Genomic DNA, 15,219 nt, shown 5'->3' on the forward strand with positions numbered 1-15,219 from the left:
GAACATCTGCAGAGGAAATAAACATGTGTTGAAGCTCAAATTCTTCGATGCACTGTCGACAGGTGAATAAAAACAGTCGATAAGTCAGGAAAGATTCTCTGCTATTTATTGGTGCGCCGCAGTACAAGAATACATCAAAGACAAAGAGGCGAGTCACTACGAACTTCTCACTGCTTCATGCGAAAGCAGCAACACAAAGATACACACGGACTTTGAACAAAGCGTCTGTAGATTGCACCCATCTTTGTTTAGAAGCCTTTACAATGTGCGGCGCCGGTGATTTACATTACCCCCTCGCGCCTGCACCCCTGGGTCAGATGTTCTGCAATTATTGCCCATCTGGTTCTGTTGCATATTTGGCACTGCCTCTGTTGTTGTTTATGTACGAAAGTCTGTCACAGCTAAACTGTTCTTTGTACGCGACAACTGGCACATCATGATGGACAATGAAAAACTAAAAAGAGGTTTATGGTCTCTTTGCTGGTGCAGGTTCTTTCTCTTCTTTGCAAGTTTTCACCGATACTTTGCAAACAGTCTTGGTTCACAGCAATTGATTTTCTGAGTCTGGAAACTTCCTGCAGGTGGCAGTAGCTTAGCATTCCTTCCTGGTCCGCACCACTTTGCTGGCGTACTTGACGGGGATCCCCCAGCGTCTCATTAGATATACATCAAACACGTAGGCCACCCCGGGCTCCAGGCCCCCGATCACAGCTGTGGTTACAGCCCTCCGAGGATTCAGCTCCTGAAAATACTTGCAAAGAACTCTCTCGGTATCGGACCGGGATTCTGGACCCAGGCAGGGCATGTTAAGAGACGCCTCTGTTTCTTCGGTTCTCAACTGGCGGCGGTAGACGCAATACAGGCTTCTTTCTTCAGTGCCCATCCAGGCCAAGGTAACGCTACTACAACCACGCAACCGGTTAAAGGATTTGACCTGGAGAGTGGATGGCATGGATGGGACCCCTCTGCGGTGGTACGCTGATGACGTTTGGATTTTCACTGAAGTTGCCGAATCTAGTCGAGCGTCTTGAGCTTTAGGACTCTCTTCTCTCTCCAGGTGGATGAGATATGATGAACTTCCCTGAAGCCAAATCTGAACCAAGTCCACCCCGATTGCCTCCGAGTTCAAGACCTGACCTTTACTCGACACTTTGACCCTAATCTTCTCACCCCGACTGCAGCCCTGCAAGGTTAGCAAGCCACTCCCCTGTGAGCTGCGAGGATGGAAGCTGAAGAACTGGTCGGACTTTGGCTCTCGGTTGGGGAACGTGACCCACCTCAGTTCCCCCTCCCTCAATGAGGTGATCACAGACCTGGCTTCTTCGTGTGTTTGAGCCGCCATACCCTTGTACGCCGCGCTGGTCCCATTGACCCGGTCGAGCACGAAAACATCAAAGTAATACTTGGTGTCGGGAAGGAGGTCGGAGACGGTGCAGTCGCTCTCCGTCCCCTGGCAGGCACACTGTGGCTCAGCAGGAAGGGGGTCTGCTTCTCTGTCCCACTGCTCCCACCACCATTCCTTCAACATCGGCCACGCTGTCACTCGCTTCCTCTCCTTCTTCTCCTTCTTCTCTTTCCTTTGATCCTTGCTCACGCTTTCCTGGGCCGAACACAGGCCGTGGTGGTTATTCTCCGAGTTGACCAGGACGCAGTATTCGTAACTTTTCTGAGAGTCTGGGAGGTTGGTTATTGACAGGCTGGGAGCCCAACTGAGGGTGACGCTGGTCATTCCGACCCCTAAGGTGTGAACTCGAGGGTCGTCAGGGATCAAAGGGAAGACACCTGGAGACCCCTGGCCTACATGGTGATACACCGTGGCTCTGCTGCTCTGCTGTCTGGACCTCAGCCTCAGGATGTAGATGGATGCAGATGGTAGTGAGGAACTAGTGTATGTATCCACCCGATTCCCTTTGAAGCTGTGGATCTTCTCCTCCATCCCAGGACTCTTCCACCAGACTTCAGGCAGACTCTTCCTGCTGCTCCCTGAGAGGAAGAAGTAAAATATTTTCAGATTCATCCTTCAACTGTCTCAGAAATCAAAGAAGTAATAAAAGAATGTATGGAAATTGCCTTAAATTGGATCTTGACTTTGTTTGATATTTGAAGTTAAGACAGAAGAAAGACAATGAGTGAAGATCATGACAACATCAAGTACCCCTGCAAAACTCTGGTTTATTTCTGGAATTTAACCCTTGCGTTATCTCAGGGTCAACATTCAAATTTTTATTTTTTCTTTTTTATGAAATGTTGTTTTTTAAAGATTTTATTTGAATAATTTAATTGAATAAAGTCCATATCAAAAGGTTAAATTGGTTTTAATTTCAATAATTGAAATCAATCATTTAATATATATTCTCTAAATGTTTTTTTTTATTATTTTTCACGTAGAGTTTAATATTGTAATTTCAATAATTAAATTCAATAATTAAAGAAATACATTTCTAAATGTAATATTTTAATTGATATTCTTCAAAATTCAAAATAAAAATCTTGGTATAATAGTGTCACAAGACAATACTAGTAGAGTACCAAACTACTTTATCAAACTTTAAGCCAATCATGCGATACATGTCAGCACAGGATCAAGTAGCTCAATACTCTTATTGTCTAAAAAAATATATATATTTACATGTTTTAAATTTGACTGAAAGTGTGTGCAAATGTTCTCAACTGGAAAATAAAAAGCACCTTCAAATCCTGACGAATCTTCCTGTGAAAAGAAATGGCTCCGCAAACGAGACCAAATGTTGGAGAATCAAAGTGAATAATTCAGACTGTTAATGGAGAATGATGAGCTCATCGTCTAAATGATTCATGTAGCTTTTTTGCATCTTCATTTGGTGGAGGACGATATTAAAGCTCAACCTCAGGGATGTATATTTTACTTTGGTGTAAAAAAAATATTCAAGCTTCTCTCCAAGCTTAAGAAAAAACAACAGTTCTGATGTCAACACAGGCTCTTCAAATTTGAAAGTGGTTTGAGATAATGAATCCCGTGAGGCAAGTTTTCTATAACCTCTGCTCACCTGACAGTCAAAATGTCAACTTTATAATGATATAAATGTTTTTTTTATACAGCATAGGTATTTTGAAACTTGTAGCATCAGATTTATTTTTGAAAAATCTAATTCAATATTTCAATATTAAAATGTTTTTTTTAATAAATAATTGAATTAAAAAAATAAAATAAAAATGAGATATTTTTAATAAATTAATTTTCCCTAATAGAATGTAATATTTTTCAAATGAATTTGGATGTCACTGTTATACCATGATTTTTGTATTGAATTTAAAAGGAATAAAATAAAAATAAAAACTATTGAATTTAGAACATTTATTTTAAAATTATTCGAATTGTCAGATCAAACTCTATGGGGAAAAAAAATAGTAAAAATAAATCAACTTTTCCATATACATCTGATTGAATTAATTTTATTAATTTATTTAAAAATAGCGATGCTTGAAAAAACAACCCCATCAACATTTCAATAAAAAAATGTTTGAGGTTCAGCATTTGAAATTTGAAATTGAATCATTCAATACTCTATGACGCTCGTATACGTCTATACTTCTCTGTCTAAATCAAACACTCAAGCTGTCCTCCATTTTACTCAAACTACAAATAAATATATATTCCATGGACAGTCCTCACTGACCCTGTTTGATTGCAGTTTCTATGGGTCTGGTTGACAATGTCACCTAGGTAAGATCATCTCTTAGTTAAGATGGAACACATGAAAAAGTAACATAAAATGTAATCTTTCATAAGCCAAATCTGAAATTCATAGTGACACAACAAACCAAAAATCTTTAAATAAAACAATATGAATTGAATTTTGAGCCAAGATGTGCAGAAAAAAACAGCTAAAAGACCATTTTAACCTATGTATAATTTGCAAGTTAGGGATCGCACTGTGAGCTCTGCGTCACATTGTATTGTTATTTCTTGATATTTCTTGGAGCGACAGTTCACTCAAGATTGGATGAATAAGACAACGTGTCATTCAATATTATTGAATGATTTTAGCAACTAATCAGATGTCACTTCATAGAGCAGTGTGTAGAAAGGCATCAAGGGAGTTCATTGTTTTGTTGGCACCTTAAGTAAGGTGGGTGTGGTAGTTAGTTAATGTATATTATATGTAATTATTAATACTAGTCAGATATTTAGTAAATGTAAACCAATTTTACATTTATTATCAGTTAATATGAACGAATATTTAGCTATTCTCAATTATTTTTCATTAGATACTTAAATATAGATTAGTTTTTCTAAATAATTTGTCATGCTTTTGCTCTTTGCAATCGCCTTTGATCTCTTGTAACTGTTTTGGCCTCAGTTATTTAAATGTATTTTAATACTCGTTAATCTTAGATTTGTACTTTAAATTTCCTCAATTAAATTATGTGTCAATTTGTTGCAGTGCAGATTTAGATCAAGATAAAGATTTGATCATTTCCAGTCAAAACTATTATTCATAAGTTGTTCTTCACTTACACTGCAAACTCTTCAAAGGTTTCTCGCTGACAGGTTTGTCCTTCAGGGTTCGGGCGCTCAGGCTCCACTCGATCTGGACGTCACATGGGCTGACCGTCACTGACATGGCCGCCACCTTCTTCTTCAGCGTGAAGTAGAGCCTGCAGAAACAGCAGATAAGCAGGAAAGTCAATTAGATAACATTCAGCAACAAGGTGACCAAAGATGAGCAGATAAAAAGATAGAAACTGATGCTGAGACCAGCATTCTCCTTTGAATTTCCATTTTTTACACAATTTCTTTCCTTTTCTTAACTTTAGCAATGTTTGAAAACATTGTAGTGTCAACAGGTCAGTTAATTAGAATTTAAATAGATGTCTTTGGTTTTGTTAACAGACTTCTGGATAGTATTCCAATTTGCTTTAACCATTCCAGTCCTCCAGGAGCGTCTCTTATATATTTCCAGAGTGAGAACAGAAAAAAAAGAGAAACTTTTTTTTAGCTATTACAGCCAATATCTGTTGAACCAACAAGCCGAGGACCAGCAGATGTGTTAATATTTTGAATTATAAAATAGAGACACAGCCTTTTAATGTTGCTTGAACATAAACTCTGATTATTTATTTTAATATGTTGAGATGATTTTGATGAAAAATCATCATAAACTGTTAACATCTCTCATGATTTCTGATTTAGAAAAGGTTTGAATGCATAATTTATGAATAAGTAAAGAGTAAACTTTCTTAAAAGGAAGTTTAAGGCGACAGACTCAGAAGCGCAACACACCAACAACAGTGTCTCGTACAGTCTGTGCTCCACGAAGTTGAGTTGTGGCTCTGAACATTTATTCGTCGGATCAGAACAAACTGTGTTCTAGATGGTGTTTAAATAATTCATACTCAGTGAGTAAGTAAGTAAGTAATAGTTATTTGTAAAGTGCCTTTCTAGACCAGGTTCACAATGCACGTGAACAATCAAAAGCAACACAAATTAAAAAAAATATTTTGATAAATACAGATTTAAAATGTTACATTAAATGTGTGATTTGAAACATACCTTATGTTTGAATTTGAAGATTTTTACCAAAATATGAAAGTATCATGGCTATGATATTTGTTTTGAAAGCAACAATATAAAACAAGTTTTGGCATATTTGCTCTGGCTGCTGCTCCCACAACCTGACCATGGACAAGCAGTGTATATGGATGGATTGATAGCCTATCATCAGTTTTTGAATCAAATTAAATCAAGTAAAGAGTTGAGAAGTTTAATTTGGTTATTTTACTATTACTATTGTCAGTGTGAAGCTATAAGTAGGAATTTTAGCTCTTTTGCTCATTTATCAAGTCATCATTGACACTCTAATTTTGATTATCTTGAGCTAAATAAAAAATATTGTTGCACTTAATAATCTTTATTATGTTAAGATTAAGTTCTATTCTTATGTTATCATATATGTTTCTTATACAAACAACATTTCATGTTTTAATAATCCAAAGTAAAGCAGTGCCACCAGTATTATTGAGTCACATTACACATGCGTTATTTATTGTTTTGTTAACAGGAATTGATTGTCAAGTAATGTTTACCTGCGTGTTCGTCCCTTAGGCAGCGTGACAGTCGTAAGCTTTCCCTCTGGTAACCACGTCGTGGGACGCAAGGGGACCTCGTTCTCCGGGGCAGGAGCGCCGTACGCCTGAGTCCTGATCAGAACCAGCAGAAGAGTGCCAAGATACCAGGACACGAGCGCCATCACTGCTTTCAATCACCTCTCCTCAGCTAGAGGTAGGGAAAAAAAGGTCAGAAACATCAGTCGAGTGTTAAATGTCTGCACTTGAAGAGACATTAATGGGCTGTAGTCACAGACAAGTCAGTGACACGAGGAAAAGTCTTACTCAGACGGAATTATGCATGTGGAGAATAATAAATCACCATCCTATAAGGCTATAACTCTCGAGTCTGTAGCAAGAAAATCATCCATCGCTCCATTTTTCAAAGCGTGAAGTGCTGCTTGTATCACTCTGAAGTCAACAGCTTTACATCTACACTCTATATTTAGCTGAAGAGTTCGTGGTTTTTATGGCTGAATCCTACTTATTAGGGGCAAACATTTTTTACACCTAACAGTGGTGTGTTTTTGATGTTTCTCGCTTTTTTTATCATTCACCTTTAATAATACTTTTAATTAATAAATCAGATAAGATGACTGGTTTTATGTTGTCGTTGTTTTTTGTGGCTAAATTCTCCAAAAGACATTCCAAATCTTGATTCCTCTAACTGCCTTACTGGCATTAAAAGTCATTTGATGAATATGGTTCTACTTTGTTTACACAAGGGGTGTTAACTTAATTACACAAGGGTTAGCACTCTTCATCAGGAGCCAAACACATTTTTTATTTTACCAAACTCTCTCTGATTAGGGGTAAAAGTTTTTATACACAAATATATTGCAAGTATATTTGTCATGATACTGTATCAATATTCAACTGCACTGTATAAATTCTCTTTCTTTTTTTATTTTTAATTTATTTTTGAGGATGCCAGGATACAAATGGAGCCTTAAGAGGTCACAAGCCAGTGTATTTTTGAGCCGGTCCCAAGCCCGGATAAATGCAGAGGGTTGTTGTCAGGAAGGACATCCGTTGTAAAACCTGTGCCAAAACCAGAAATGCGAATCGAAACTATGACTTCCATACCGGATCGGTCGGAGCTCGGGTTAACAACGACCGCCATTGGTGCCGATAACCTACAGGGTAACAATGGTTTTCAGGGGGCAGTTGAGAAAGAATCTGTGTGGTCAGGGAGAGCTCCCAGGTGACTGGACAACTACAGCTAATGTCATCAGGGACACAGGTAGGAGAGCACTTGGTGTGTCGTCTGGAAGGTAAGTAGATAAGGAGATTGGTGGTGGAATGGGGAAGTGCAATATAAAAAGAGAAAGAGGCCAGCAAAGAAAAAATGCAACACTTAGAAGACTGAAGAGAGCAGACCGTACAGAGAGATACAGCACAAGGTAAAGGTAGAGTTGGAAAAAGCCAAACAAAGAGCGTATTATGATTTATATGCTAGGTTGGAAATGAAGTAAGCAAGTAAGTAAGTAATGGTTATTTGTAAAGCGTCTTTCTAGACCAGGGTCCCAAAGCACTTTAACAATCACAAACAATACTCAGTTAAAATATATACTTAAAAGATCAAGACACATAAGACAGACACAGGAGTCCCAGGAAGTCAGGGAAAAGCCTGCACAAATAAGAATGTCTTAAGATGTTTCTTGAAGGAGTGAGTAGACTCCATCAAGCGCAAAGGGAGAGGAAGATCATTCCAAAGCTTAGGAGCAACCAGAACCAGAACTTTTAGAATAAGTTTTAAGGATATGATTTCTAAGGAAATGTGAGTTCTTCTACTAGAGCAGGTCAGAATGATTTTTTAACTGCAAGCGATACTGCTCAAAATAAACTGTTAAAACTCTAAATGAGAAGACTCAAATACATGGATTACAAGCTCCAGATCCTGTTGTGACATAATTTTCCTAAGTTTAGAATTTTTTCTCTATGTTGTACTAGAGACATGTCTTTGTCAAATACCAGGTCTCTCAGGCTCAGTTTGACAGACTGACCTAACCCAAGTATTGACTCAACCCTGGAACCTTATCATCAGGAGCAATAACGAGAGTTTCAGTTTTGTCCACATTTAGCTGCAAAGTGTTTTCACTCAGCCATTTTTTGATTTCTAGTAAACAATTGACCAAGCTGTTCAGCCTCTTTAATAAAGAGCCTACATGGAAGGATGTCTGACGAGCAAGAGGAGGGTTTCATCTTGTTCACCAGTGCAGAAATATCAGCCAGAGTTACAACGTTCAAGGAGGACCACAACGTGGAGACAGGCTCAGTGACAGTAGGGGTTCCACACAGAAGGAGAGCGATTTTCTCTTTGATCATTTTAATTTTTTCAGTGAAAAATCTCAACAAAGCATTGCTGTCAGCTTCACAGAATGGAGGGGGACATGTGTTGACAGGTGCCACAGAAGTAATAGGAAGATGGAAAGAGTACTTTTAAGAGCTAATAAATGAGGAAAATGAAAGAGAGCAAAGGGTAGATGTCGTGACTACTGTGAACCATAAAGTAGCAGAGATTAATAAAGGTGAAGTGAGGTAGGCATTGAAGAGGATGAAGAATGGATAATATACCTGTGGAGGTATGGAAGTGTCTAGGAGAGGAGGCCATAGAGTTTCTGGTTAGACTATACAACAAGATCTTCGAGAGTGAGGAGATGCCTGAGGAATGGATAACAAGTGTAATGGTGCCAATTTTTAAGAATAAGGGAGATGTTCAGAAGTGGAAACTAGACTTAGTACAGAAGTCAGTATTTGCGAGCAACAGTATGGTTTCATGCCTAGAACGATTACCACAGATGCAGTATTTGCTTTAAGAATGTTGGAAGAGAAATACAGTGTCTTTGTAGATCTGGAAAAAGCCTATTATGGGGGGGCCAAAAGGAGGAAATGTAAGTAAGTAATTTGTATTTATATAGCGCTTTTCTGGACCAGGGTCACAAAGTGCTTAAACAAAGAAAACAAAATTCAATAAAATATATACTTTAAAATATAAAGTAAATATTTATAAGGTAAATGTGGTACCGTATAAGGAAGTATGGAGTGGCAAAAAGTATTTTAGACTTGTGCAGGACATGTATGCCAACTATGAGGTGTGCTGTAGGTGTGACAGAGAAGTTGAAGGTCTTGTTTGCGATGATGATGGACAGACTGTCAGATGAGGTTGGACAGGAATCTCCATGGACTATGATCTTTGCCGATAACATTGGGATCTGTGGTGAGAACAGAGACCAGGTGGAGGTAAAAGCTGGATATTTGGAGATATGCTCTAGAAAGGAGAGGTATGAAGGTTAGTCGCAGCAAGACATAATATATGTGTGTGAATGAGAGGAACCCAAGTAGGACCATGAGGCTACAGGGAGTGGAAATAAAGAAGGTTGAGGATTTTTAAGTATTTAGGGTCAACAGTCCAGAGCAGTGGAGATTGTGGAGGTAAAGTAACGTGTTCAAGCTGGATGGAGAAAAGTGTCAGGGATGTGTGATGAAAGAGTATCAGCCAGAATGAAAGGAAAGATATACAAGACAGCAGTGAGACCAGCGATGCTGTATGGTCTAGAGACCGTGACACTGAGGAAAAGGCAGTAAAACCGAGCTGGAGGTAGCAGAGAAGAAGATGTTGACGTTCTCTTTGGGACTGACCAAGATGGATAGGATCAGGAATGAGTCAATTAGAGGAACATGTTAGATGTTTAGGAGATAAGGTCAGAGAGGCTAGAATGGTTTGGTCATGAAGAAAGGAGGGATAGTGAGTATATTGGTAGAAGGATGCTGGGATTGGAACTGCCAGGCAAGAGGTCTAGAGGAAGACCAAAGAGAAGGTTTATGGACGTAGTAAAAGAGGACATGAAGTTGGTTGTTGTGTGCAGAGAACTGTGTCAGATGGAGGACGTTGATTAAAGCTGATTCGGACATAAATTGGTTTTAAAACAAATAAAAGCAGTTTCGACTTTGTCAAGAGTCAACCTCTGTTTTACTGTTGGAAATCTCTGCAGAATCTGTGTCATCTATAATCTCTGTTTCTTATCTTATGCAAAACACAGACATATTAACTGTATGTTAATGTATCAACATGAAGATTAATCTACTTCGATCTGTGCAAATCATCTGGAGGGCCTATCTAAAATTAATAAGCCGCCCTGATTTGATTTCCCTTAATGCATCAATTTTGGGGAGTTTTAAGATTTGTTATACAAAAATGTCTCTTGACTGTCAAAGCTTTAACACTGATCTTCGTGCTAGATCAGGGGTGTCAAACTTCATAAAAATAAAATGTTGATTTGTCAAAATATCAACATGAGCATTAATCTACTTTGATTTAGAGCAAACCATGAAACGGAAATGAAACAGAATTATACAAAGAAAAAATATATATACATTATAAAAGAAAATGTAATAGATTACAAGTGTGAGTGTTAAAATAAGAGAAACATACTTGCAACAAATGAGTCAGGACTCTTTTTATTATTATTAATTAACCATTAATTACCCAAATTATAAAACAAAAAACACTACAAAAAGCTTAGTAAGACATCAGGACTTGAACTCAAGTTAAAAAATTAAATACAAAAGATTGTTCACTATTTTTTCAAATGCACCATATATTATTCAAGATCTAATTCTGAGGTGTTTTATTTAACAATAAATGTGTCAGAATGATTCACTAAGATATTGTTTTACACCGTGTTAGCAACACCATTAATTAATCATGATTGTTATATTTATAACAAGTTTATTATATATTCATGTCGACCTTATCTGATGTAGATTTGATGCCTGCTGGTCTCTATCTTTTCACCTCCCAGGAGAAACAACACACCGGTTCAAAGACACACATGCTTGACATACACGTACCCTTTCCCTCGTCTAACAAGATGTCACCGCTTTGCCCTGCAGATCAGATGACAATCACTGCGTAACCATGGCGGCAGCCACTGAAGGTACATCTGAGTCTTCCCGGGACGCTCCAAAACTCACAACTCAGCCACACACGGCTACAAAGTAGTGCAGAGGCGCTCGCTCATTATCCTCGCGCAGAAAGAGGGGAGTGAACGACCCATAAAGCTTCAACTGAGAGATTGAAATGGGAGTGGAGGGGGAGGAGGGGGGAGGCGAGAGGAGGATGTCGAATCCTTGAGCAATTAGAGAGAACGAGATGGAAAGATGAGAAACTTAAAAGAGAGATAGCAGAAAATGCATTTTTTTTTGTAGTGTTTACTTTTACTTTCTGGTGTCTGACGGGACTCTAATGGTGGCACATTTAACCAGACAGCTGCAAAACCTCACACTCCCCCCATTCAATGTTGAGGAAAAAAAAGCAGCTTGGCGGTCTGTCTCTTCAAAACGCTGATAAAATATGCATTTGGCTCCTCAGCAAATTACAGTTGAATTTTCATAAGGTAGAAAAAAAGAGGATCTCAGAACACAAGTGTGTATTGGCAATAATCTGTTGATATGATATGTATCGCAACAATAACATATATTGTGATACTGTAGGAACAAGGATATATTCATAGTATTGAATATAGTTGCAGAATTTACAGACCACATGACTCTTGATGAAGTCGTAACTGCTTTCATTTGTTTTGGAACCAAGCATCTTTGCTCGGAGGACCATCTGCCTTCTTTTACGTGGGCAGCGACATATTTATCACTGCCACTCTAGAGACACCATGGATAACTTTGGAAGGTTCAGGAAAACATTATAAGTAACTGAAACATTATGATTTTTTATGTCATTGTCTATTGCCCTGAAAGTGTGTGACCTCCCTAACCTGTGAATGAAAAGCTTCCACTTACCTGTGTCTCCTCTGTGCTGCAGGAATTGGATGGAGTGATGATGGAGAAGAGTGGAGGGGATAGGAGAAGTGAAGGCAGGTTGTTGTCGGAGGTTCAACTCACTCTTCCTCCGGTGATCATCCCCGACTCCAGGACCGTCCCGACTGATCCACACGTGGAGTTCCGTCGCCCGGGGCGATGAATGTCATCCGGTCAGCCGCCTGTTGTTGTTCTTTTCCAGCTCCTCTTCCTCCACTTATCCTCTCCGTCTGACTCGCGATGCAAATGTGCTCATGTGTGATGTTTGTGTGTCTGTACGTGTGATCTGAGAGTGAGTGGGTGAGTGTGTGGGGGCTGAGGGTGAGGTGGCTGAATGGGGGTGGTGATGAGAAGTGAGAGAGCGAGGAGAGTGTGTGTGTGTGTTGTTCAGAGTGCTGGAAAAGGGGGAATAAGGGGGGATGTGATGTAAAAGTTAAATGTATTCCGGAGCTGGTCTGATAACATCTCTATCACACTCTGAGCTGGAGGTTACACCGTCTTTGAGGCTTTCTACTGTTCCTGAGCATGACAGAATCCAAACACGTACTTTTGCTAGCAATTTACACGTCACTTTTTAGCCTACATAATCTTTTTACTGCTCCTCCAACAGTTTTAATTAGGGCTTTCAAATAGTCAAAATATGTCACTACACATTACGGTAAAAGTGCAACGATTCGATATATATAGTGATAAGACACTGTAGGAACACAATACAATATTTGTAGTATTGTCAAGTGCTTGACTCTGGCTGGAACTGCTGGAGTCCACTGTATCCTCTCGTCCTTAGGATTAAATTGTTTCTATTGAATGTTAATGATATAAATCAATAAAAATCTGATATGCAGGAAAACAAAATGTAAAAAAGAGAGCAGTGGTCAGAAAGAACCCAACATAAAGCAGCAACAGTCACCAGGTGAATTAAAGAACCATTTAAGCCAGGAAGAGAACAGGAGAAAAATACTAATGTGATGTACCAAAAGATGAAATAAAACACGAAGTGGAACACACAGGGGTTGACAAATCAAAATAAATCAATGACACAAGACATAGCATTTACTCATCTTAATGTGAAGATGTGCGAGCTTCATTCATATCTTTCACTACTTGGCCCCACCCTCACAAAGGTGAGCTCCATCTACCTTATTCTCTCTTCCAAGTCCTTTAATCAAAGTTATTAGAGGGAAAAGAAAGAATGAAGCCCGTCACACTGTGTGATAACTCCCGCCTTTTATTCAGTGGTGGGGCCTTTTCTGGCCCATTCAGCAGGTACTTCAGCTCAGAGCTTTAGAGGTCGATATGAATGGAACCCACTTCACCCAGAGGGAATATTGTCTGACAGCAGGCCAGTACCGCTCACTCACTTTTTTGTGTTCAATCACTTCATGGCTATATAGTGTTCACATGTTTGTTGAAATTATTAATTTTAAATGTATATGTGCTGATATGGTTAGCCTTCAAAAGCTAACATGATGAGTGTCAACACCATCACTGATGAAATAAAATAGCCTGTTAAATACCTTTGACCTGACATGTGTGAGCGGACGTAAGCTAGCAAGGAACACACGCAACTAATCCACACTTAATAAAGATTAAGCAGCTCTATATTTAGATTTTGTTCTATAAAATAAGTAGTCTGTAAAAATCTTCATCTTAATTATGACTATAAGACGGACATGTGGAGCTTAAAATAGTCACCACAAATGAACTTTGAAGCATTTAAATTCTTATATGACAAAGACTAGTCACACATATTTGACATAATTGATTACAAGGTGATACAATTGATTTTAAGTATAAACAGGTGATTATTATCTAATCTGGTGAAATGGTGAATAATATTTTCTGACGCAGCCCCTTTCCCTATATTTATGTGGTTCTGATGAATAACTATTAAAACTGATGTAGAAATTAAACAGCTAGACAACATTTTTATATTGTGTTTCAAAAACTTAATTAATGATTCTTTTTATTCTTAATACAACTTGTTTACATTGTTTGCTTTCACAACCTGAAACGTAGCATGATAATTGAAAATAAAGTGGTTTCATATCAACCAAACAAAGAAAACTGTTTATGTTAATGTTTGTTAAGGACTTTGTGTCGAGCAAAACAAGAGAAAATATTATTCTTAAAGCTCCACACAGAATGTAAAGTGCTGCTCAAGCATCACTTCTTAAGTCTCAACTGCTATGGATTTTTAATCACTCTTTGCTATAGTTCGACTATCGTTCAAAGCCATCAGTCTTCCTCTTATGTCTCCATTTGTTGTCCCTCTTTCTAATCATTCAGAAGTTCTAAAACTGGGATCTGGCCGAGCTCGATATGGTGGCTTCTTTTGAAGGCGGGATGGTGATTAACCTTCGAGAGATTACTGCATGTGTGCAAACAAGCTGTGTTTTGACTAAACTTCATGCACGTTTCCGATTGTTTTTCTAACACATCTGTCACACATCTGCGTGACCTAAAACCAATGCATCTGGGGTGGATTGAGACATTCTTACTGCCATCATGACTGGACTGAACATTTCGTTTGATCCCTTTTGACTCATTTGTGTGTTTCGGTTTAATAATTTACCGACATGCTGTAAATCTACTCCCTCTCTCCGCATCTAGAACACCAGAGTGAGAGTTACATTTTCAACTGGAATCATTGCATGTTAGAAACAGTCTTTTTCATTCTTTATTAATGTCTACATACCATCTATAATGCAGAGCACCCTTGACAAGCAATTCAATACCATGTGATTATAGACTTTCAGACTTGTATGGACGTATATCAGAGACATGAGAATATTGACTAAATGTAACACTTCAAATGATGAACATTTCCATTTTTGTATTGTATTGAAATATTGTTGTTTTAAAGCATTTAATAATAATAATAATAATAATAATAATAATAATAATAATAATAATAATAATAATAATAATAATAATAATAATAATTTAATTGGAATGAAAACATGAATGATTGGCTGAAAGTACGATCAAGTAGCTCAGTCCTATTTATATATAGTCTGGTGACACTAGTTTACACTGTTATACACTTGAACACAATTGATGTTGAACTTAAAAGGTTTTGAATAAACTATATTGAAGTCATTCAGAAATTTTATTTTCTAATTATTTGAATTAAAATATCAAACCTAATGTGTCAAAAAAACAACAACATTTGAATATATAAATGATTTAATTAAATAATTTAAATTAAATGCTTAAGAAACCATGTTATAATTGAAAAAGTTAAAACATTTGAAAAGTTAAAATTAAATATTCAATAGTCTTATATCACTGATCACTTCAATGAGAACGTGA

At 37.9% G+C, this 15,219-nt stretch overlaps 1 protein-coding gene across 1 annotated transcript; it reads right to left on the bottom strand.

Annotated features, from left to right (window-relative positions):
* Positions 1-87: 87 nt before the first annotated feature.
* On the bottom strand, positions 88-12,066 carry ndnfl (neuron-derived neurotrophic factor, like). The gene is made up of 4 exons (XM_087802708.1): positions 11,887-12,066; positions 6,067-6,256; positions 4,499-4,638; positions 88-1,983 (listed from the first exon to the last, which is right to left on the bottom strand). Exons 2-4 carry the CDS (start codon positions 6,228-6,230, stop codon positions 593-595), a joined length of 1,695 nt encoding a protein of 564 aa, XP_087658834.1. The 5' UTR covers positions 6,231-6,256; positions 11,887-12,066; the 3' UTR covers positions 88-592.
* Positions 12,067-15,219: the final 3,153 nt, after the last annotated feature.

This window comes from Callionymus lyra, chromosome 11 (genome assembly GCF_982586985.1).
Source record: "Callionymus lyra chromosome 11, fCalLyr1.hap1.1, whole genome shotgun sequence".
In the NCBI taxonomy this organism is placed as follows: domain Eukaryota; kingdom Metazoa; phylum Chordata; class Actinopteri; order Syngnathiformes; family Callionymidae; genus Callionymus; species Callionymus lyra.